The sequence below is a fragment of the Chelmon rostratus genome, chromosome 3, assembly GCF_017976325.1.
Source record: "Chelmon rostratus isolate fCheRos1 chromosome 3, fCheRos1.pri, whole genome shotgun sequence".
In the NCBI taxonomy this organism is placed as follows: Eukaryota; Metazoa; Chordata; class Actinopteri; order Chaetodontiformes; family Chaetodontidae; genus Chelmon; species Chelmon rostratus.
In genome coordinates this window covers 14793659-14817423 of record NC_055660.1, presented here as the reverse complement: position 1 = coordinate 14817423, position 23765 = coordinate 14793659, and the positions used below count along the sequence as shown (strand labels likewise).

Genomic DNA, 23765 nt, shown 5'->3' with positions numbered 1-23765 from the left:
TCTTAAATCAGTGTCTGAGGCAACTCCCTTTCTGCCACACAAATGACAGAAAAACATAAATGTGCACGGGACCAAATCTCTACGTGACCACGGACAATTTCCACGCTGGAGCTGTGGACTTGCTCCCCCAGCCTCATGGATTCTGAGAGAGTGAACTGGTAGCAGACGTGCTGTGCTCGTCCACAACAACATCAATCCACTGCTAAAATCCATGAGTGGGAACAAAGTGCACACTGCAGGGAGAAGGATAAAGGAGGGAGGTGCGGTGTAACAGGAGACGTGGGTGTAAAAACAAGTGACTCAGCCACATATGAGTAACAACAAACACACATCGCATGCTAACACAGTTTAGCACAACCATAAATATACGCACACGTGCACACACGCTCACATGGACACAGGTGCAGAAAGGTCTTTGCTAACCTAAGGCAGTTAGACGGTGTGCTCTACTGAATAATACATTTCCTAACATTTAGAGACTCTAAACACAGACAGCCTGTGAGCACACAGTTTATGGCAGACATGACTCAACAGGACACTAACTGACAACTGGACACATAATCATTTAGATAACGATGAATAAATCCTCCTGATCACAAAGTCTCCAAAAAACTTTCAATCACTTGAGCAAAGGACATCTCGCCTAATAAAGTCGACAGATTGGATTTTTTTTTTCCTCTTCAGTGTTTTTTAACAGCACACGTTTCACAGTCCATTTGAACATACTCAAGAGAGCTTTCTTGCATCCTCTTTCCTGCACATAAAAACACTCTGGGGAGGTTATGAGAATACAGACTGCCATTAGAATATTCATGACCTTGGAAAATCTTTCACATCTCAACAAAATTTTTACATAATTATGCAAATGGTGATCATTCCCGAGGTTCTGGCTTGTGACTGCCCCTTTCCTGTCACCACAGCGCTGCTGCACACAATCTACACGCACATAAAGACTAGCACGCTCTCTGCAACATCAGTGGTAGTATTAGCAGAGGATCCTTATTCTTGACATCAGCAGGACAGGTATTAAACCCAGAATATCGAATCAAACCATTCTAATGCAACAATGTAGGAAGGCAGACTGTACGGCCTTAAATCTCTCCAGTTTGGTTTGAATCTTATTCCTGCACACCAGAATTGAAGCCAATTTCAAAGCCAGGTCAAGGTCAAATCAGCTTTACGAGCTTTTTAACGCCTCTACAAGCCAGAATGGAATAATGTGGCAAATACAAAGTCTTTATCAAGGTATTTTTCTCATCACATGAGAAAACACATATCAATTTAATTTATTTTTACAGCTCATAAATAAAAAAACAAACTGTTTGGATGCAAAGGGTAAAGACAGCGAGGGGAGTCACTGGGTCTTTCTGAATGTTGCCATCTGTTGTACAGAGTCACGGCTGGCTGCAGTCATACAAACCTTCAGATCCCTGTGGACGATCCCATTAACATGGCAGTGATGGACACTCTCGAGGATCTGCTGTATGCAGTGGCTGTGAGCGGCGGGGTAATGAATGAGCGCAGGATTGAGACGGAGTGAATGGAAGGAGGGACAGAAAGGAAATGGAAGAAAGGCAGAGAAGAGAGGATGATGGTTATTAAGTGAGTGCAAGAGAAGAGGAAACAATGGCATAGCAATGTATAATATACAGGTATGCCTCTCATTAGACCTCTTATGTATGATGCTGTTTTCTTGATGGATGGCATTAAGTCACATGAATGCAACTCATTTTTCACAAGATTTAATGTATTACTCTATATAGACAGAGCAAAGCTATATGTGAAAACACAGATTCTCTCTCTCTCTGTCTGTCTGTCTCTCTCTCTCTATCTGTCTCTCTCTCTCTCTGGGGAGGCAGTGCTTCAACATAAAGCTGGCAGCGTAATGTAGGCTGTGTATGATTAATACCGCAGGCTACATGTCGTTAATCACCTTTATAAATAACTCTACGAGATGCCTCTGAGACAAGGCAGCTGCATCACACCTCTGAGACGACCGTAGGTGAAACACACAAATGCACACACCAGTAAGAGAGAGAGTTGCATACTGGCTGCTGTGCTCAGCAGCGTGTGTGCGCGTGGGCGTGTGTTACCTGGCATCAGCCTCACTGTAGTACTCCCTCGCTACGATGTCCTCAAATAGCTCTCCTCCCGTCACCCTGCGGAGAGGCAGAGAAAACACTATAGTGCACATGTTCCTGTCTCTGCATCGACGACCGAAACACAATCATTCATTGACTTTGAACAGTACTCAACCACACACACATGCCTCTTGCACTTATGGACATCCTTTCACACACTGCGTGCTTATTACACCCATAAACAATAAGCTAAAGCATATGTATTGGTGTTTCACATGTGTGTTTGTTTGCATGTACACTTGCGTGAGAATGCGCAAGTAGACATGGTTGAAGATATGGTGAACAGGGTTGCACATGTTTCTTTGCAGTTTTTCGTATGTGTGTGGGGGGGTGAATGTGTGTGCAAATACTAACAAGGTTCGTATGGGCACAAATCTACTAAGGGCTTTCTACAAACACACCCTTAGGCCACAAACAGGCACACACATGCGGGAGAAGCAATATAGGTCGAGACTGTTGCACCAGTTCCTCATAAGCTCTAACTTAGCCTAGTTACTCAACCGCAACAGTGTGGATTGTGATGTTTTCACCTTGTCAGCCTTTGTGTGAGAGTGTGTGTGTGTGTCATCGTGGCAAAATGTGGTCATGGAGAAACTTATAGTAGGGGGGGGGCGACCACGGAACATCCTAAAACATAATGGTTTTACAAAAAGCCAGTGTGCTTGATAAGACCTGAGGATATTTTTATCCCCCTGTTAACCTTATACAAATACACAAGTTGGATGGGAAAGTAAAACAAGACTCAACATGTGAGATTGCTTGGTTGGTCACAGACAGAGTGTGTTTGTGTGCGCGTGTGTGTCTGAGAAAGAGTCTGTTACTCACAGATCAAACACCAGATAGTGGAAACCCTCTTCTGATATGCTGTCATGGAGTCGTACTGTAAAGGAGGAAAAAAAATGCAAAAGAACACAAACACAGTGCAGAAAAGGAGGGGAGTCAACACCTCAATACACACACCGCCAAATACTCATTATTTACATTTTCCATTGTGCTGCTGTGCCTCAGAGTTCGGATGCAAGTTGCCATGTGTATCAGACATACGGCGAAGGAGCAGTGTGAAGTACAAAGTGCAGAACAAGTAGCAAAGTTTCTGAGCATAGTCACCATCCCCACAATCACTGTGATTAGATGAAACTGCAACTCCAACGAGTCCCATTCCAATTATGTTTGCACACAGCTAACCATAGATGGGAAAGTTTATGAAATGGGCCATCGCCTCGAGCATTAATTAAAACAAACCTGTATACACGCAATTAGCCTTGTAACGGTTAAAGATTTGTGCGTCATTGCTTAAACATCTGAACTGACGATCTAGAGGCTCAAACCAGAAAAGAAAACAAAGGGATATTAAATCAAATCCTACATGTGGGTATATCTTTGATCAAATGCATTAATGCTGATTGTTAAAGACAGTGAGTTAATGTCTCTAAATCCATTCAACCGTTCAAATATTTAAGGAAATAAACTTTCTGGCTTTGATCCCTGCAGCTGTGCTGATGTTGCTACTGTTTTAATCTGAGGTGTTAACATACACAGGACTTTGTATTGATAAGTCAATAATGAGCATTTGGCTCCTGATACTGAAGAACTGTCCAAAGGAATGTCTTTGTAGTGCCTCCAAAAAACATATTCTTTAAAGGTTTCAAGAGGGTCAAAATGTTCAGTCATAGCTGCTCTGAAATTTTATAAGCACAGAGTTATCTTAGGAAACGGACTGCAATGGCTGCTGTGGTGCAGAACTGATTTAAGAAATCTGAAATAATGACAGTGAAGAAGAGAGAGAGCACGAGAGGATGAGGGTGAAAAGAACAAAGGAGGAGAGGCAGGTTCTATCAGAGGTATAATGAGGAGGAAAGAGTGTAAAGGGTCAGTGGTTTAGAGAGAGGGCTTTCTGATGACTCGGCTGGGAGAGCACACAGATACATCATCATTAGATACCTGCACACACACACACACACACACACACACATACACACACACACACTGGGTTTCTCTCTCTCTTTCCTCCTCATAACTGTGTCTAGAAGATGAATAGCCATGGCAGGATTCACCAGAGAGCTGAACAAAATATGTGTGTTTTCGTTTGTATCAGCATGCGTGTTTTAAGATCGAGGACTCGCAGCTCACCGATGTTGGGGTGCTTCAGTAAACGACAAATCCTCGCCTCCCTCTCCAGCTTTTGATGATCTAAAAGAAAAACAGAGGAGACACAAACACGGAGAGAAGCAGAGGCAGGTTATTTTTAATGCTCTTCATTATTCCTCGGTATGATTGGCCTTCTGAATCATCCGACATGAAGTTGGCTGCAAGTTAATTTTGACCGTTAGGGCATCGTTGTCAGCATCAGTGTGGTGTTTGTGTATTTGATATTCACACTTCTGAATGTGTGTGTGTTTGTGTGTGTGTGTGTGTGTGTGTGTGTTGGCTTGGTGTCAGCCCGGCTCTTTTCCTTATCAGACCTGAAATGCTTGACAAAAATAATGTGACCTGATATGTGCTTGGTTATGTGCCACAAACAGGCCGGCAACAGCGCACAACAAACAGAGTGAGGCTCCACAGCGGATTCAGATTGACCTCCTGTGTCGCGCCTAATATATGCCCGCAGTGTGCTTGCAGGATCCTTTTGCTGCCCTGAGGACAAAATACATTCACAGAGATACGAACAAAATTTAATTTCAAGTCTCCTGAGGCCAAACCCAAATTTAAATGTAAAGATCACATTTTCTTGCTCTTAAGTTTCTTTTTTCAGTTACAACAGAATATAAACTGTGAGACTAGAGCTGGGCTGTAAAGGTTGAAACCAATGTCCAAACAATATATATAGCGATATATGCAAAATCACTTGTTAAATCATCAAACTGGTCCTCAATAAAATGAAATGTGTTTCACTGTTAGATTAGACAAAACTCCTCAAATGTTTAAAATAAAACTTTAAATAAACAAGTCTTTTAAGTACTTAATTACATAGATCGATATTAAAATAATAAACATGAGTAAATAATAATTCTGAATTATCGTTAAGGCCGGGACACGAAAGTAAACTTTAGTCATCAGACATGTTATTATATGTTTTTCACAGGTATCTCAGGCTATATTACATTTTTGCAAACAGTGTGGCAAATTTAATGAGTTGCTAAGTGACAATATTGAAGGCTTGATGATTGGTCGAGCATCTTTTAGACAAAAGCAGAACATGACGCCTGCAACAGTGGATTTTTTGGCCACTTGGGGCAGCGTTTCACAAGCTGTGAATGCAACACAGACACTAACACTTCCTAAAGTTGATATATTTGTTGTGTTTGGTGAATGTAAGACCAGTATTCACTCTTATCTCTTTTAGCTCTGCTTTGGTTTCCACCAGCTCCTGAGGGAAATATCTGGCTCTTTAGCTCCTAAATGCTCCACCATGTTCACCAGCTTGTCGCTAACTGATGATGATGTTTGGTGCAGGCAGTGTGCCGTGGGTTTTTAGAGAAACCCGCTGCCTGCTGCATTTATTTTTCTACATATTTTCATGTTGAATTTTTCAGACCTTATAAATACTGAAATCCTTTTGAAGAAGAAACTGTCAACCTATGTTAAATGAAATTTTTTTGATGTAAAAGGGCATGTGAGAAATAACCAAAAAAATGAATGAAGAAAAATTTCAGCCTTACACCCCATGAGGGATTGATGTGAGTATTGTGCACCTATTTTAACAGAGGACACTTAAATTAAATACTGTATATTCTGCTTGTTTTATTCTATAGCTCAAAACGCTCCGCTTCAGCTGTTGTTAATCACTTCGTACAACATGTGCATGCCTGGCATCAGGAAAACCACCACAGTTCATGAGCTCAACACAACGCTGCCTTCTGGGAGCGACAGACAGGACATCAGGTATTAAGGCTACTGTACTCCGTCCATGTGACCACAGTCACATGGCGGCCCTCAGACAGAATCTCTCCTCTATGAGACCACACTGATTTTTACTGACTTTGTGACACAAGACGTGACTCTCAAATCTCCCTGTCGGAAGAAGCCAAAGTCCAGTGACTCTGATTCGGAGCAACTGAGTCAGAGCAGCGGTCGTTATAATGAGTGATGCAGTACGGTGTTGAGGCGACCCATTTCAGCTCTGCCTCGAGACACAGAGTGCAAGAGCGAGAGAGAGAGAGAACGTGAGGGAGAGAAAGAAGAGCAGCGGGTTCTACTTTCTTTTTTTTTTAAATAAAATAGGACGCCTATTTTTCACTCTCATCCGTGTCTCCATCCTCTGCGCTTCTTGATGCTATGGAAACTGTGGAGGCAAGACCAACAAAGAACACCAGGCAGCTTGTTCCCATTATAGGTACAGGTGTTTGCCTGTTAGTGTCCACGTGGTGCATCTATAGGAAGCAACACTCAGACAAACTTCGGGCTGCAGTATACTTTCAACCAAACGGAACTTGGCGTGCTCTCAAATGCTGGGTAAAAATGCCAGTACAGTATGTTCACTGTGACTGAAAGACTGTTCATCCACACCAGAGGGTGGAGTTTATCAGTCGCAGTGAAAGAGATGAAGCCAGAATAAAATCCCAACAGCGACATGCAAAACAAATACAGGATGAGCTGTGGCTGCACTACAGTTAAAGCTAAAAATACAGGAGGGGGAAGCTGATTTAAAACCTGCCTTGGTGCAGAAAAGGAGATGGTATGTTCACTCTGTAAAACACGGACGAAGACTTTGATTATCTTCCAAAATCCATAATCATAAAAAAGTAATAAAAAAAACACAAAATGATTAACATGCCAAATGTAATAATTCCTTCCTCTCCAGTCTGGTGTAGCAGTGATTGAGACATGTAATGACACAATGCTATTAATATTAAAATGTCGAGGTAAGTTGGAGAGGTGACAAAGGTGTGAACAAACAGCAGATAAACTGTGAATGTGCAGCCCGAGGCCAAAGCACGATCAATCATATGACAGTGTAAACCAACATCAGGGGTGGTGGAAGAAGACCGCGTGAAAACGTCTGTCGAGAGGCCTGCACACGCTGCGACAAACAAACCCCGGCGCAGCTCTTCTGAGAGGCGGTGAGTCTGCCGTGTTGCCTCTGAGAACACGCCAATTTCTGTGTTGCTTGAAGTGTACCGCCGGCCTCAGAGACAAGCACAGCGGCAGACAGGCATCCTGACAGGCAGAGCCCGAAACAAGGGCAGCTCAGCCATTATTTCATGATTAGCAGGACCCTCTGAGCAAGGTCACTAATCTGTCCATCTCTGCCTCAGTCTTACCACGTTACTGAATGACACATAATCTCTTTCTCTCAGTCCAACACACAAACTCTGTGTTTCACTTGCTAAAATAAAATATTCATATCAGTGACCTCAGCTCTTAGTTTTCTTAATCTAGCATTTTATGTTTTGACTTTGAGATTTTGCCTTTTGGTTATACATCTTTTTCTCTCTACCACCATCAAATTGAAAGTCTTTTTATTGTGGTGGCCCCACCATGAGCTTTGTCTCACCAACCATAGGGTGAAAAATGAATTCCAACTGACAAAAATACTGTATATTATTTTAAATATTATTGTTTTTGTTTTTCTGATTGCATTGCAATTGTGGCACCTACTATTTTCTCTTTTTCCCTTATCTACACTTCTGTGTATATTATATATACTATGCTATTATATAAAATCTCAGTATAAATAATAATACAGACACAATTTTTGATGGAGATACCAATAATGAGTTCCAATCTATTTTATAGTATGTGAACAATCAGATAGTCTGTGTTCATTTTTAAACCTCCATCACTGGCTAGTATAATAGCTTCATTTCATAATTTATCATGACAGCATTGTACAACAGTTACTGTAGACTGGTGCACATCATTAGCCCCCAGCCCTTCTTGTACATATTGTAAAATATATCTTGTAGCCCACACAAATACATTTGCCCAGACGTGATGTCCAGATGTGTTTGAAAGTGTGAAAAAAAACATTGCAGGAAATCTGACTTTCCTGTTCATATGTAGTCTTTTGAATGCACTGTTTTGCAGCTAACCCTCAAAAATGTGACCAGTCTTCAGCTGGTTTAAGGTGCCACTTGATAACATTCAGGTTCTGGTCTCTGTGTACGTGCTCTAACTTCAAAATCGATTATTTGGGCTTTGTGGAGCTGTGCACCAATCCAACCTTAGAGTAGCCCCAGTACAGTAATAAAGGCTAAACTTAAGGCAGTGCAATACATCAGCAAAATTTAACAGAATGCAATTTAGAGCATTTCCTGGAAAGCTGCTCATACATGACGTATTATAAATATCATCATCGACCATTTTCAGTTGCTAAATCCCTCTAATACTATCTTTAGGTCACTGACAAACTTGTTGAGCTAATAAGCAAATTTCAATAAGAAAATAAAATCAACATGTTGCTGCTTTAATTGGCTGCTTTTATCTGTAGCAGATATTGAGTTTAAATAACATTTTCATTTGTTTTAGACCTACAAGAGGACGACAAAATAATGCAAATACTTAAAGAGAAAAATGTTTCCTGTTGAAGTGATTAAACCACCATGGAAAAACACTGCTTTCAAGGTACAGTAAATACAAAGGTGGTTATATTAGGTTGGCAGTGTGCTTCACTGTACTGTATCTCACTGTGCACTGTGAATGTCAGTCTCTCCATCATTTTCCACCTCTACTTTTCTTTCACTCTCTCTCTGTCTCCACTCTCTCCCTCCTCCACAGGTAGTCCACCTCCCAGCCGGCTGGACATCTGTTGTCTAGCAACTCCTGCACCAATCAGAGCGTCAGGCCTCTCCTCTCCTCTGCAGTGGAACCAGCCTTGCATGCAAATGGCTGACATCGAGAGTTCACACACAACTATCAAACTCTACAGAACTACAGGCAGGAAAGCGCGAGTAACTAATTCTGTACGAGCATACATGCTTTAAATAAAAGAGATTAATAATCTGAACACATCTCTGGAACATCAAACCATCAGAGCACGCAGAGCACACGCTCTGGACATGCATTAGGATTGAAAGTGGAAAAGGGAACTCTACAGATGCCTGGAAGTGCTTATGTACTGCAGAAGCCGGAAAGAGCACACAGTACACAACAATAAATAGCAAAACCCATACTAAATGTTTGTCTGCATTAGATGCTTTTGTTAGACAGTTGCTTATGTAATTCATTAAAATAGCAACTTTTTGTTGTAGCCCTCTGCAGCTGCAAGATGCATTTGACGTGATTGAGCAGCAAAGACGACACATTTGTTGTGGAAGACAGGAGGCTGCTGCTGAAAATGTGATGATTTGTGCTGTTTATTTTAATAAGTAGAAATACAACTACGCTGTGAAACTTTTCAGTTATATTGCTGTAGCTGTGCTAGAGACAACCCAATCATCCTCATCTTCTTCAATTAAAAAAGCTATAGATAAATAGGTGACAACATGTCAGTAATTTTTACTTCATCGCAACAAGAGGGTTGCTCAGTCTGTCCTGCTCCTGTCTATGTGGAGTTTGTATGTTCCCTTGAGAGTTACTTTATTAAACTTCAAAGATATACAAATAAACTCGATTGGAGCACCAAAGTGCCCATAGGTGTGAGTAGAGTTTTGATTGTCTCCATGTTAGCCTGCCAGAGCAACTCTATTTTTCAATGGATTAGAAAATAACATTTTACACCTTCCCCCGAGCCAACTTGTGCTGCGTCCGACTCTGAAATCTGCCTGACTCTCGAAAAGTCTCAGACTGACAACAATGAGTTGTGAGCGGGTGATAAAAATACTTGACAATCCGTTAAAGTGTGTGTGTGCAAGCTTGAGCCCGACTGCCACAGCAACTGGCGAGAGGCTTTTTGCTTACGTGGTTAAGACTGACAGCAGCGCTTCTATATAGTGTAAAGCCAACGCAAATGTGAAGCTACCTCAGTCAGCTGTTATCATTGAAGACTGTCGGGGCTGGACCTTTTTGGTCTGATCTAAGCTGCGTGTCTAAATGACCACGGTGACTGGTGATTAGTTTAATCTACAACACACTGAGTTGCTTCCTGGTGTGAAGATTTTGTTTTTTTTCCTGAGCCTGAGTTTTCCCTTTCGCTTTTTTAATAAAGCTAAACATTTGGAAGTTTATTGTTCATCTGCTGCTAAAGAAAAAAAAAGTTTTCAGTGTTTGTTCATGGCAAACTCTAAAAAGTTGTTGTGATAATCATATACGGCTATATCATAGATGCAGCAGATTTAAAGAGACAAATTCTTAATGATTTAGAAGATAAAAGCATGTTGCACGTCATTTGAGCCTTCTTAAAAATGCGGACTGAACAGAGCGGTGCAGGGACACTGCTGTGCTGGATCTCCGTCAGCTGCTTTGCTGTCTGCAGGACACTGACCTCTTGCATTTGTCACGCCATAAACCATCTTGTCTAAAACCATCTATTTCTTGGCATCAGCACTGAAAGCACTGTCTTGCCCAGATTAGGATTTCACACTTCATACCATATTTAGGACAGTCCAGTTGTCATTTATGTCGACGTCGGTTAGTCGACAGCAGGCCTGACGTAAGCAGAGCTTCCTATATGTTCCCGTTGTCTCATCACGTGGAGCTCCACAATTTTGCAATAACTGCAATTAAGCAACACTCACACAAGAACTTCCCACATCCCTCTTTCATAGCTCATAGAAATATTACCAAATACCAAGTCACTTCCTGTGAATAACTCTAATGGGTTAGGAATAAATGCATTACCTTACTTTGTACTGGTTCTCTTTTCTATGAAGAGATAAACCGTGAAGTAAGAATACTGAAAGGGCAATGTAGGCCGGCAGGGAAGAGGTCCTTATTGCAAAATAAGCCTTAAAAAAGATATTATATCAGCGGATATTCCAAAATAGGAAGCACGTACCTGTGATTCAGTATGAACATTTTCCCTCATTTAATATATTTTCTTGTTTGTTTTTTGATATCTGCTTTGATTTGAAACATCCTTCCACCCTGGATTTCCCTGCTGCAACACTTTCTTTCCACCTGTATGAGTAAAACCTGGATAAAAGGTTGCTGTTGGTGAGTAAAGTCGGTCGAACAATAAAAACCGACATAAAAAATGCACAAAATTGCAAACAGCAGGCGAGACAAAGGCCAGTTCAGCTGCTTGTTGAAGGCGTCAGCAGTCTACAATAGCAAGTCTATAGGAAGTGTTAGCTGGGTTAGTGCTACCTATACCTGTATCTGTACTTTTTAAGACACTTTGCAGGCTTCCCTTAACTCTGAAAATAAGAACCAGAATCCAGGTTAAAGGACCTGTTTGCTTACAGAGTTTGTTTGTGTGAACAAACTCCAAAATTTCCAAACCGACCACCCTTCACCTCTATTTCCCTCTCTGTCTCTCTCTGCCGCTGCTTGTTTCTCTTTCAGTCAGTTTCAGATGTGTCGCGTCTGCAACCGCACTGCAGCAGAGTGTACCGCTCTGTGTGTATGTGCGTGTTTGTGTGTGTTTGTGTGTGTGTGTGTGTGTGTGTGTGTGTGTGTGTTTTCTTTGCCTCTCGTAGTTTGACGTCCTGTAAGTCTATAACGCGAACGGATTTTTGTACAGACAGAGGAGACGTAGAAAGCGAGAGGAAAAACAAGCCAGAGACTGAAATAGAGACAGGTAGTCTAACACACACACACACAAAAGAGGCCACCTTGTGTGTCTTCACTGAGCAGTATGCTTTAAAACACTGCCTCCCCAGTTTGTATTTAACATCTGATTTCTGGTCTCTTGTATTAGTCAGATCCACATTATAATGTCAAGCACTCACTTCACTGAAACCTACAATTCACTCTCACACACACTTGGAAAGAGGTTTTTGGTCCCATGCTAATGTCAACTGTTACTCTTTCAGATAACTAATATGATGACTGTATGCATGTAATATAAATTCAAATGTAATTTGGGATTTTGTACCTTGACAGCATCTAGACCCGCAGTAAATGTTTCCACCATTGACTTAAATGGTGGGTTAACTAACTAGCTAGTAGTGGTGGTGTGGCCTGTACACCACAGAGAAACGTAGCTGCATTTAATGTGACGAGGGTGATTTGTTCCTCAGGAAAAAATAACAGAGGGGTACGTCTTGCTTTATTTTTGCTGTATTAAGCAAAGAAAGCATTGTACAAGAGGAGTAATGTTACTTTCTGTCACAAATATGTATTCATGTGTGCATCAGATGCAAACTGCAAAGGGGGAATAAAACATGATAGGAACAACACATCTGTGAAATAATCACATAGAATCTTCTTGGTGTATTATGATAATCATGATGATTTTGCCAACAACACGCATATTGTGTGCAACCTTCTCTGCATCTCCGTGAAGGTAAGATGATCTCAACGGCCCCACAATGTCTAGAAATGTGTGTGTAAATAATCTGCAGCACTAAACACATTTTAAAGGAAACAACGCAGATAGGCAACCAGCAGGCGTGTTGCACCCGCAGGTGTTAGGGATGTTGTGACAGCTGCACTTTCACAGACATGTAATGCACAAACATTACTTCAATTTTCTTAGTGGCTTTGTCTTGTTACATGACGTGTCAGCAAAAGCTGCTGTGTGAGTCATGGCGATGGCCGAGGTGGACAGCGTAGCTCAGTGATGTTTTCTATACATAGTTCTATACCAGGACGTGTGAGTGAGGATTTGTTTGGTCTGTTTGTTTTAGTAATGTGAAAGCTGCTGTGTTCTTGCTAACTTCAACTGTATACTGAAGAGGTGCAGCCACCTTTAGACTGTGGCTTTAGTTGCTATATATTTTATACAGTCTTATAAGTTTTCTACAGAAGCCAAAGAACGTGCTTGCAATTCTTTTTAATGCCAGTTACTTATAATAATTGTATTATACAATATACTTCAAGTTAGTTATTGTCTAAAGAGCTTGTGTTCTCATGATAACAGGTCAATTTATCTCATTATTTCAGGAAAAGAAAAGACTGATTTATCGAGATAATGAGATCATTTATCAGGAGAAAACATCAGTTCCAGTCAGAGTCATATTATAGATTATGAATTATCATCATGAATGATGACAGTCAGAGTAATGTCATCTGTTTTGTATCAACATGAGGAAAGTTGTTAATTAGCCCATCTGAAAAGTCACAGCAATGAGGAAAAAGTCCACAGTCACTCGAAACACGAAACACATCATATTTATTAACATTTAACTGAGACCATGATCTGTCATTAAACTTCTATGCAGTACAGTAAATGCAGCATGTCCTCCACTAAACATTATTTCTAGGAGAAATAGGGTTGATGCATCTGTATGCAGGTAGTATACATACCTACCTCTAATTATCTTGACAATTCTGACAATCAATTATTAACTGAAATTATTTATCACAGTAAAAATACCCAAGCTTCTCAAATGAACCCATGTTTCAAGGCTATCGCTATAAATTGAATACCTTTTGGATGTTTTGACTGGTGGTCAGATAAAATTAGCAGTGGCATCATTTGATGAATCCATTTAAACGATCAATAATTGAATCGATAGTGAAAATAAACCTTAGTTGAAGCGCTGGTCTGAACACACGCGCAAATCGAGCCACCACACACACCACAACAGGGTGCCAGAATTGCTCTGCTCAAATTTAATTAGGAGTTTTAATTAAAAAGATGTAGTGGGGTGAATGTAACATCCTCTGTGGCCAGCGGCTAAGTAGTCCTCCTCCATACGGTTCCCTTCTACCCGACACAGAACCTGGGGTCTAATGAAACCATCCAGGACGCTGAGACACCGTCACCCTCTGCTGGTTCCCAATAGAGGAAGAATTATGAGCCTGATAACTGCCTTGCTTTCTCTTCTGAGGAGAAACAAAAGGTGGCTGGTGTCAGAGATAAAGCTGCCCCCGGAGTATAGCTGGGAGGCTCATAACGCGCGGTAATGTCGGCTTCTATCTTATCCAGCGTAATGCAGCCGCACGCACATTAGACTAATATGTAAAAGTGGTTTAATCTGAGGGTGGTGGTCTGGAGACATCCTGGCAAGGAGAGACAGACAGAAAAAGCTAGATATTTAAATGCAGCAATGACGCCCTGCTAAACAGTGAATTCTTATAGTGTGTAATGAATGGAAGGCTGCTAAAGAGCACTGCAGCACCAAGATATCAAAACACTGTTCCCATAATCACAGTATAAATGATTCCTGCTATTTAAACAACAGTAAAAGCATGGGTGTTTTCTGAAAATGTTCCTGTAAGGACAGTATGTAGCTCCCTGGTTATACAAAGAGCTGGCATAGCAACCAGCAAAGCTTTTATCAGTAAGGAAGGCAAATACATTGCCTAATATAGTGAGCTTTGAAACAATACGCACATGCACTGTTCCAAAGTGTGCAAACACTCAAGAACACACCAGCTCATAGTAATTAAAGGAAAACTCCACATTTTCTACATCTACAGGGGCTAAATTCTAGCTGCATGTACCCGCGCTGCTTTCCAGCAACTCCCAAGAGATCATGCCTGAACTTTCCATCCAGCGTTCACTTTTACATGAAAGTGGGGAAAGCAATAGCGGTACTGTATATAGAACGAGTTGTTTTGCAGCCGCACTGCATTCCACGCCTACAGCTGCTACTTTTGTCAGAAAAAGACCCCTCCTCTGCTTGAGATTTTGGAACATCAGTGCAAAATGGCACTTGTGGAAAGAAGAACTTGTGAAGCAGCACTGACACAAAAAAAGATGATATTTACAGTTACTGTTTTGAAATCAAAAAAGGTTTCTGTGCCTTTGTGGCAGCAGTGCTATAACCTGTCTCCATCTGTTTGAATTAGACTTGGATTTCACTTTAATGCCTCCCTAGGTGCCCATTGTCCAGTTTTGATATGGTTGTGCTGGAAAAATAACACAAGGCACATAGACAAACACGCACATTTCAACAATCCAACAGATCTTTTTCTGATTTGTCATTTCAGCTGTCATCGTTATCTATGGCCTCGGTCTATCCAAATGTTTTCCATCACAGCTGTGAAGCCGTTTCCTGGTTCATTGTTGAACAAGTTAAAGACTGTAAGGCCATGAGTTGTAAGCCCTTGAAAGGGAGAACAGAATAAAGATTTCCGCCATGAAATACAGAGACTGAGACTGTGGTTTTATTGTGAGAGCAACACACTGTCAGGGAATGTGGGAGGGAGGACAGAGAGGAGAGAGTTGTTAGGGAGAAAGGGTAAATCAAGCTGATAAAAAAAAACAACAGAGGTTGAAAAGGACAGAGACAGCGAGGAAAAGGCAGAAGGAGATGCAGCTCTCTGTAATTAAGAACGCCCTCGCTGTCTACAGAGTCCATTACCCTTGTTAGTCATCCTTTACGTTCTTCCTGGGCTCAACAGTCATAGTTTTTATATCGAAATCCTAACATTTTAAAAACGCAAGAGCTGCAATTTTGATTAGAACTTACATTATTAGAAGAGTTTTAAGATGGGCCATTAATCCATAACCAAGATAGTCCAAAAAATGTCCAAAAAGACCTGCCAAATGTCCCTGTTGTCCCCCAGGGTCAGGCTTAGAGGCTTGGTTAGCTGGTTAGCTTTGGAAAAAAATGTCAGGGTAAGAACCAGAGGTAAGTAGTGGTGGGTCTTCACAGAATATGGGTGGGGGGAAAAATAACACAGGGAATCGGAATAACTGGCATGGCACAGATTAGTCACCAGGAATTCATACAGCCGCTAACACGTTAGCTACGACTGTTGTGTGCTGTCAGTGTGCTCTTTGCATCTCGATCTATTTAGTACTACCAGCTGCACCTATCATGCAAAGTCGGTTTTGTTGCATTTTCAGACAGTTACTGCAGGTCACAGCTAGTTAGGTGATTATCAAGTGCAAATGACGAGAAAAAGGTTGTGAACAGCAAACCCAATCTCTATGTTAAACAGTAAAGTATGTGATATTATTGTTTCAACAGAAAATCATTACTCTAGGTTCACTCACCAGATTTGTTCCAGAGCTTTCAGGCACATCTAATGACCTTTATTACAGATTTTGCTCAGTTGTCATGGAGATGTATCCCATGCATTTGGCAACTAAGTACTTGACAATTAAGCAAACTCTAATTTGATCTATTAGAGAAATGACAGTAAGTTTACCTTGAAATTGATTTTTCTCTGAAAAGTCAGTTCATCGGTTTCTTTTTATAAAGGAACTAGAAGCTGGTGAACATAGTGAAGCATTTGGCAGCTTAAGAGCGTTAAGTGCCGAAAAAATTAGCCATTGCAGGATGAACTCGTACAAGAATTACAATTGGACAGAATCCCGACATTGTTCGAAATACAAACATACACAAAGATCTCATCGGTCTCGTGCATTTTCCTCCCTATGTGGACCGGCAGTCTGGTTGGTCAGACAGGTGAGCGCTGACTGAAACCAAAAACCTGGCTCCCTTAAAAAGATGGAATATTTTCAACACTGTGTGTCTCTCTCTGTGCGAGCGTGAGTGTGTGAGATAGAGAAACCCAGAGTGAGAGAATGACCAACATTTATTTTTAGCCCTCAAGTACCCAGTGAGTCATGTGATCCCCCTTCTTCCCACTGATCCCTCCTTCCTTTCCTCCCTTCCTCTCTTAGTCTCTCCCACAATCACATCGCGTCTCTCTTTCCTTCACTTCAAAGTGAGGCGAAACAGAGTCACAGTGACACCGGAGGAACGCAGGGATGAGGACGATAAGAGAGGGAAGGAAAAGCAGGAGGGAGGACAAATCTTTATCTTGCCTAACGAGGGAAAACTACAAGAGGCACAATATGCAAAAAAATAAAAAATAAATGCACACACACACACACACATATATATATATATATATATATTTACCACTGAGGCAGACTGGCTTGCACCTCAGCAACAGCTATCATCTCTGTTACCATGACACCTCCATATAACAGAAATAACAACGGCACATTGCTATTACCAGGGAAACTGTCCACTATGGGGAGGGTCAGTTACAGATCAGTGCACTGGAACAACATCAAGCCAGGAACATCCATAATGCATCCTCTGCAGAACCGACATGGTACACTTAAAATAAATTAAAAACAAGAGTTCAAATATGGGGAAGAATGGCATGGGAGAAAGACGATGAAAAGCATCATCAGCGCTGCATCAAAACACATATTGTTAAATCTTTGTTTTCATTGCACCCTCCTTGTAAATGTAGCCCTATTTCTTTACCCCATCTCCTTATCTCTGTGTCACTCTCACAATGCAATGTGATGCCCTTTTTTTCCCCAATTCAAAACGTCTTTATTGCGATAGATTCAACAATGCAAGCGCACCCAGCTGTTAAGACAAGCTGAAAGGGTCACATAGTCGGGGAAGGAGGCTAGTGCACAGATGTACAAACAAGGACGATCATGTGTACAAACACACACGGAAACTGGATTGCCGACACACACACAAACACAAGCACGTGCACACTTGCACACACACACACACACAGACATCACAAGCAAATACAAAGTGACAAAAGATAGCAGACAGAGTTATAGTGACAGGACACTGACGCATGCACGAAGGGAGAGGACAAATATTCCACTGCTGTGAGGGAAACAGCGTGCACAAACACACACACACACACAGTTAAATGTTGACTTTCCGTCTTCTCTTTCTTTCTCTGATTATCTGTCTCTCTCGCTCTGCTTCCCATCCTTTTCTCTCTCTCTCTCTCTCTCTCTCTCTCTCTACTGCTTCCTCTCATTCACTGACTCATCTGCTGGTCTTAATGAAATGCTGCATAATCAGGATTGCAGATTGCAGTCCTGTGACTGGTCCTATAGGCCCACCACACATGTGTGCATGTATAACAAGAAACACACACACACACACGCACAGTGCCTTGATCTGCCCGCTTTCCAGCCACCAATCCGACCCTAAACCCTTTTAAATTATATATACTCACACACGCACATACACTTGCATAGGCAAACACACACACAGTAGTGGAGCGGGGTTGGGGGGAGGTCATGATCCTGCCAGAGAGAAGGGAATCAAGAGTTGCAATTCTAGGGCTTATCGCGGAAAGAGGGTAAGACCATATCTGACACGCTTGCATGCCCGGTATGTTAACCTCCATACACACAAACACACAGGCAGAGTGATATATAGAGAGAAAAAGTGTGTGTTTGTGCACACCCGCAGATCCACATGCATATGTGGTGAGATAACCCTTTGCAGTATTTTTGGAAAATCTGTCCCAGCACGCAAGTGGTGAGATACTGATCCGTCTGCCGAGGTGTCTATTACCAACACTGCACTCAGCAAGCGGGAGGGTCAACACGGGCGGAAGAGAGACAAAAAGAGGGACGGATTGGTGAGGGAAGAGAGAGGGCAGCAGAAAGGGGAAAAAAGATGCAGCACGAAGGGCGGAAAAGAAAAGGAAGCGATAAGAAGCAGAGCGATGGGGGGATGACGGCATAGATAGATGGCGAGGTATTAGTGGAGGAGAAGATGTGCGGGAAGGAGGAGGCAGGTAGAGGCACCTGGTGACAAATATGGCTGTGTCTTGTAAGTTGAAAAAAGAGACAGAACAGATATAAAAGAGGGAGAATAAAGAAAATGCAAAGTAGGGAAGAAGGGTAAATGCAAAAGAGCAGAGAACACGGAGATGGATGCTGAGGAGGAGAGAGACTGGGAGCTGCTGGAAAGGAATGAAAGGTAAAATACTGCAAGGAGGAGGAGGGAGCTGCTTGTTTATACACACATAGTACAACACTATAAAAAAAACATACATTTGCATAATCACAATGAGACTATAGGCACAAGTGCACAATAACAGCCAAGAACATTAGCAGCAAATTATTAGAAATTAATTCATAAATACATTTTAGTTAAATGGCTCAGCCCGCATCTACAGAAGCCTGACGCCTTGTGAGGTAAGACAGCAGTCATTGGCTATCACAGGCCAGCAAGCTGTGACAAAACACGCCATTGGCTGAAGAGAGGGAGGAAGAGCAAGGGCGCAAAACACCATTGGTTAATAACCACGAATATGCTGTAGGCAGTTCCTGGGTCATGTGTGTGGTTGCGCATGCACGTATGTGTGTGTGTGAGCTAGTGTGTGTGTTCCAAGCCTAAGGCAACCAGGCCAGCGGCTACAATTACAGTGACGGATGTGAAAGAACTGGGTCGGCTTCGCAAGAGATCTGCCCATGGGACGACAAGACCAGCCAGAGCCCTGAATCAATACGGAACACACGCACGCGCACGTACAGGCGCACGTGCACACACACACACACAAGGTTGTATGTGACAAACATTTACATAGAAACCAAAGGACAGATATGAATAACACGAAAAGGAGAACCAGTGCGGCGCCACGCGGCACAAGAGGTGCAAGCATTTAGTCGACATATCTGCTGCTTCCTTCACAGAAAACTTAATCAGCCAAAATCCAGATGAGTCTCTGCCACTGTGTGCCCGTCTGCCTCTCACTCACTGACTTTCACTCTCTCACACGTGCACACACATTAACGCTAATTCTCCCCAAAGCCTGTTTCAGGGGCAGCGATGTTCACAGCTCATCCGCACGTAACTCAGTGACACTTAGGGCATGTTTGTCAGCCCATGTGTGGTGTGTGTGTGTATGTTGTGTGTTTTGGTACATGTTCATGCGCGTGCCTGTGTTTCCTACCTCTGGCAGAAAGCTTCTTGGTATTGATGATTTTGGCGGCATATTCCTGTCCAGAGGAGATCTTCACGCACCTCCTGACCACAGAGAATGCGCCCCTGGTGGGTGAACAGACACGGAGAGACATAGTTCTTGATGTGCTCCAAAAAAGCTCAACATAACATAAGGTGTGACCCATATGGGCAAGATACACAATCAGAGGGGTGCTTTGATGCAGAGGCCTAAAAAACAGGGTTCAGTGTGAAAAAGCTGGTTTGGGAGAGTCTAAGTAAGTGAAACAGCTATTTCAGATTGATAGGTTTGGAGAAAAGAGAGTCTAAGCCTGGGGTAAAGTTAAGACTCAAAACTAGCTTGACTGGAATCAAGCTAGTCTGGAGGGATGCGTTTCCATGGCAACTAAAATCAAACTTATTGCAGCCTGCTTCGTAACAAAGGATTTCCTGAAAACAGAAAAGATTTACTGACACAAACCTGATTAAACCGATCATTTTGCTTTATGACACGGCCCTCGGGTATCACGAGCAAGTAATAACAAACATGGCTGAGTTGAAATTGATGTTTTACAGCCACATTACAACATTAAATTGCACAAAAAGCTTGGCTGCAGTGTCTGTGCGGCTGCTCACGTAAACACACTAACAGGTGTGTACTCGTCGCTGCACGCACACTACACGAGGCACCAGCGAACATGCCTACCAACCAGCCTTCTATTGTTTGAGTCATGTGTTGTTCTGGTGTTCCAGGCACATGTATGAAGATCAAAAAACTGGGTCAGCTACATTTGAGGGAGGAGAAGAGCGGAGTGCTGCGTCTCTCATCTCTGAATGCAGCCGCGGAGCTTCGGCTCTGCTCGGCTCTGCAGCCATGCAGGCCGCTCCGCTATTCAGCCTCCATCTCTCACGTCTGTGCACGCCTTTTCTTTCAAATAAAAATCTGTTCTCATCCTGTCTAGCTCCAGACAACATCAGAGGTATTCAGGCAGTATCAGAGCTATCACACACACACACACACACAGTGAGAAGCACTTGGATGCAGACGCTGGAGAGACAAAGCAGAAAATGTACTCATTACCTCAAATGAACCCTGTTCTTTCATTGCTGTACGTCTAATGGCTGACAACTGTAGCATGGTGTTACTGTACAATTTTATATTATTTGGCTAAATCTGTGTTACTATATGAGAAGTAGCGTAAGCTTTGTGCCTATGTAATCACCGCTGAGTATACAGTGATGTGTAAACATGTTATCTAACATCCTGTGGAGTGAGCAGCTTGCCACTAAAGCTTACCTCTAATTTATAGGGGATTTGTTAAAGGAAATGATCATAGCATAACATGTTATGTAAGAATTTGACTTGACAATCCTCTATACATGGGTAGTATGGCACAGGGAAGTGCATATGCTAACTGAGTCTGTGTAGTCCCACATGACAGAATCTACAGTAGCTGCACAGTAAATCTACACATAAGCTCGAAACCTCTTTTGAGACTAAATATTATCAGTTTCAGGATATTGTTTTTTTAATTTTTGATGGAGTTGGAACGCTGTATTGCCTTTATTATACCATTGGTTTTGCATGTTTTATTCCAATCACGTAAATCAACAGCTCAGCATTTGCAAACCGTGCAGCTACATCTTATAAATTTGAGTGAATTCTTTCCATTTCACTGAAAATCCCCCCAAAGAATTCCATTCTTGAAACGTGCTCCACTTATTTAATACTACATTTGTTTGTCAGCTGCAATAATATCTTGGAGAACACACTGCAGTCTTTTCAGAACAACCTGCAATAAAACTGCATAACCACTCAACAGTAAAGTAACACGGACAGAAACAAATGCAGACTGGATCTTTCAAGTTTCCAGGGTCTCCTATTTGATTTTCAAGACTGGTAGGAAATACAGATTTTTTAAAATCCAAAACTGAATATTATGCATTTGAAAAAAGCAAAAATGTAAGTATACATGTCTGATTTGATATAGGGGAAGTAAGGAGATAAAACTGACTGAATGTGTCACTTTACTAACCTTTCCAACATTTTCCTGCACTGTGTAAATATTTCCTGAAATGATCATTCCAGGATTATTGAAACAGTAACAATATCTCAGTATTAGGGCAAAAACACTGTGCTATTTTCATTGTTTTCAGCACCAAACTTGTCTATGTAAGTGTGGAGGGGGGGTTGTGTTGCACAGAGCACAGAGATCAGGTGAGTTTAAAGGTACTATAAAAGCAATATGGCTGCATTATTAATGACAGATGGTGTAAGATGAACACGGCAAAGGATCATAACCGCAGGGGGCTGAGTTTGTGGAGACTCCTCACTGGAACTCAGGTTTCCATCAGGAGGGTGCTGGGATGCTAAGTGGGAGACACTGGGTGACTCCATCGACCGCGCTGCTTTAGCTGAAAGTCGACCCAGGATCTGGAACAGCGTACACTGACCACGGGGTGCTGGGCAGACTGCAGGCCAGGTAGCGCACGACAGTACAGGTAGAAATACACGTCCAGGAGCGCGCACACACGCGCAGGTACATGGCGCTCTCTCTCTCTCTCCCTCTCTCTCTCTCTCCCTCTCTCTCTCTCTTCCTCTCTCTCTCAGGGGTGAGGAATTCCCTGCCCGTGTCTGATAATTGACCGCAGCTCGGTGCTTGGCTGGGGAATGTGTCATCGCCAACTACATGGTCTGCTGTCGCATTACCGAGTGTGTATTTCTGTCACGCGGGAGGAGGAGGAAGAAGAGGAGGAGGAGGGTTTGGGGAGGGGTGATAGAAGTACAGAGGGAGGGGGTGGGTTACCAAATCTCACCATTTCACACACCCCGATGCATTTCACGCCGGTTCAGTTTACAACATGGGGGCTTCTCACTCTCCCATGGCACCCAAAGGTCGAAATGCAACATCAGTGGCTCCACAGGATGGAGGCAAATGACGACACGCTCGCTTCCACATATTCTTTCGTAAGCACCAAACGTAAGCAGGGCTTCAGATGTGGGATTAAAACAAACAGGATGCAATTGCACAGGCCTGCGTGGTACATGATCGCGTATTTACCCCCCCGCATCAAAGATTTCATGGCTACGCTGTCGCGCACAGTCACACATACAAAAAAAAAAACAAAAAAAAAAAACGCACAGACACACAGAGCCCGGAATCCGCGTCCCTAAGCCAAGGCGGCCTATTACATAACAGGCTGACATTTCATACAGAGATGATGCCAGATGATAAAAATATACTTCCTTACTTCCCCAGCTCCTCGAACAGCTGATATTCGTCGGTAAATCTCGTGCAGATCGTTAACGCCATCCTGAAGGAGGTGCCACGGGGTGTGCGGAGACGCGGATGAGGTGCACTTCACGAACAGTATCCACCGCACACAGTCGCCACCCGGTTTTGTCCTGGACCTGCAAGCCAAACGGAGGGATTCATGCACGGCTGAGGCGCATCGGCGGGAGCTCTGATGGGATGATTTCTGCGGCAAACACACTTCCTGCGCGAGTGCTTCGATTCGGACGGGAGAGAGCTTCCGGCGTTTTCCTTGGCTGTGTCTTTATTGTCTTCACATGCAGCGGCTTGTCACAGCTCGTGGACGCAGCATTTTGTGTGCATTCCCGTGTCTGTGGTGCGTGTCCGTCCAGCGAGGGTCGTCTCTCTGCGCGCATCAGACGCCGCACTACCGCACCTACCCCCAGCTGTGCGCTCAGTCCCGCCCCTTTGCCTGCATCCTCACACGGCCCAATTACAAACAAAGAAAAACAACAACAACAACAACAACAATGTAAACGTTAACAACAGTGCCATGTGCATTAGTAATGAAGGCTATATTTAATGTAGCTGCCACAGACAGCAACAGACAGTTCATTGAAAATGAAAATTACTAGAAACACACGAAGATCCACACTAGGCTCTGGTGCTTAAGCATAAAAAAAAGTTGATGATTTAAGTATTTATTCAATTCTTGCTAAAGCAAATGACAGCACATTTGTGAGCATAGTATGCAAAAGTAA

General features: G+C 42.6%; 1 protein-coding gene across 4 annotated transcripts in view; it reads right to left on the bottom strand.

The window, feature by feature from the left end:
- Nucleotides 1–23399, bottom strand: part of camk2d2 (calcium/calmodulin-dependent protein kinase (CaM kinase) II delta 2) — a 36514-nt gene extending 13115 nt beyond the window's left edge. For 2 of the 4 annotated variants that reach the window (XM_041933179.1, XM_041933182.1), the window contains exons 1-6: nt 23003–23398; nt 19764–19858; nt 4272–4331; nt 2967–3021; nt 2094–2159; nt 1421–1493 (exon numbers count right to left, since the gene is read on the bottom strand). In XM_041933179.1, coding sequence (XP_041789113.1) covers nt 1421–1493; nt 2094–2159; nt 2967–3021; nt 4272–4331; nt 19764–19858; nt 23003–23064 — 411 coding nt within the window. In that variant the 5' untranslated portion in view covers nt 23065–23398. Of the gene's footprint in view, nt 1–1420; nt 1494–2093; nt 2160–2966; nt 3022–4271; nt 4332–19763; nt 19859–23002 lie in introns of all 4 variants that reach the window. The other 2 variants (XM_041933181.1, XM_041933180.1) reach the window with 2 other exon arrangements.
- Between the last annotated feature and the right edge of the window lie 366 nt (nt 23400–23765).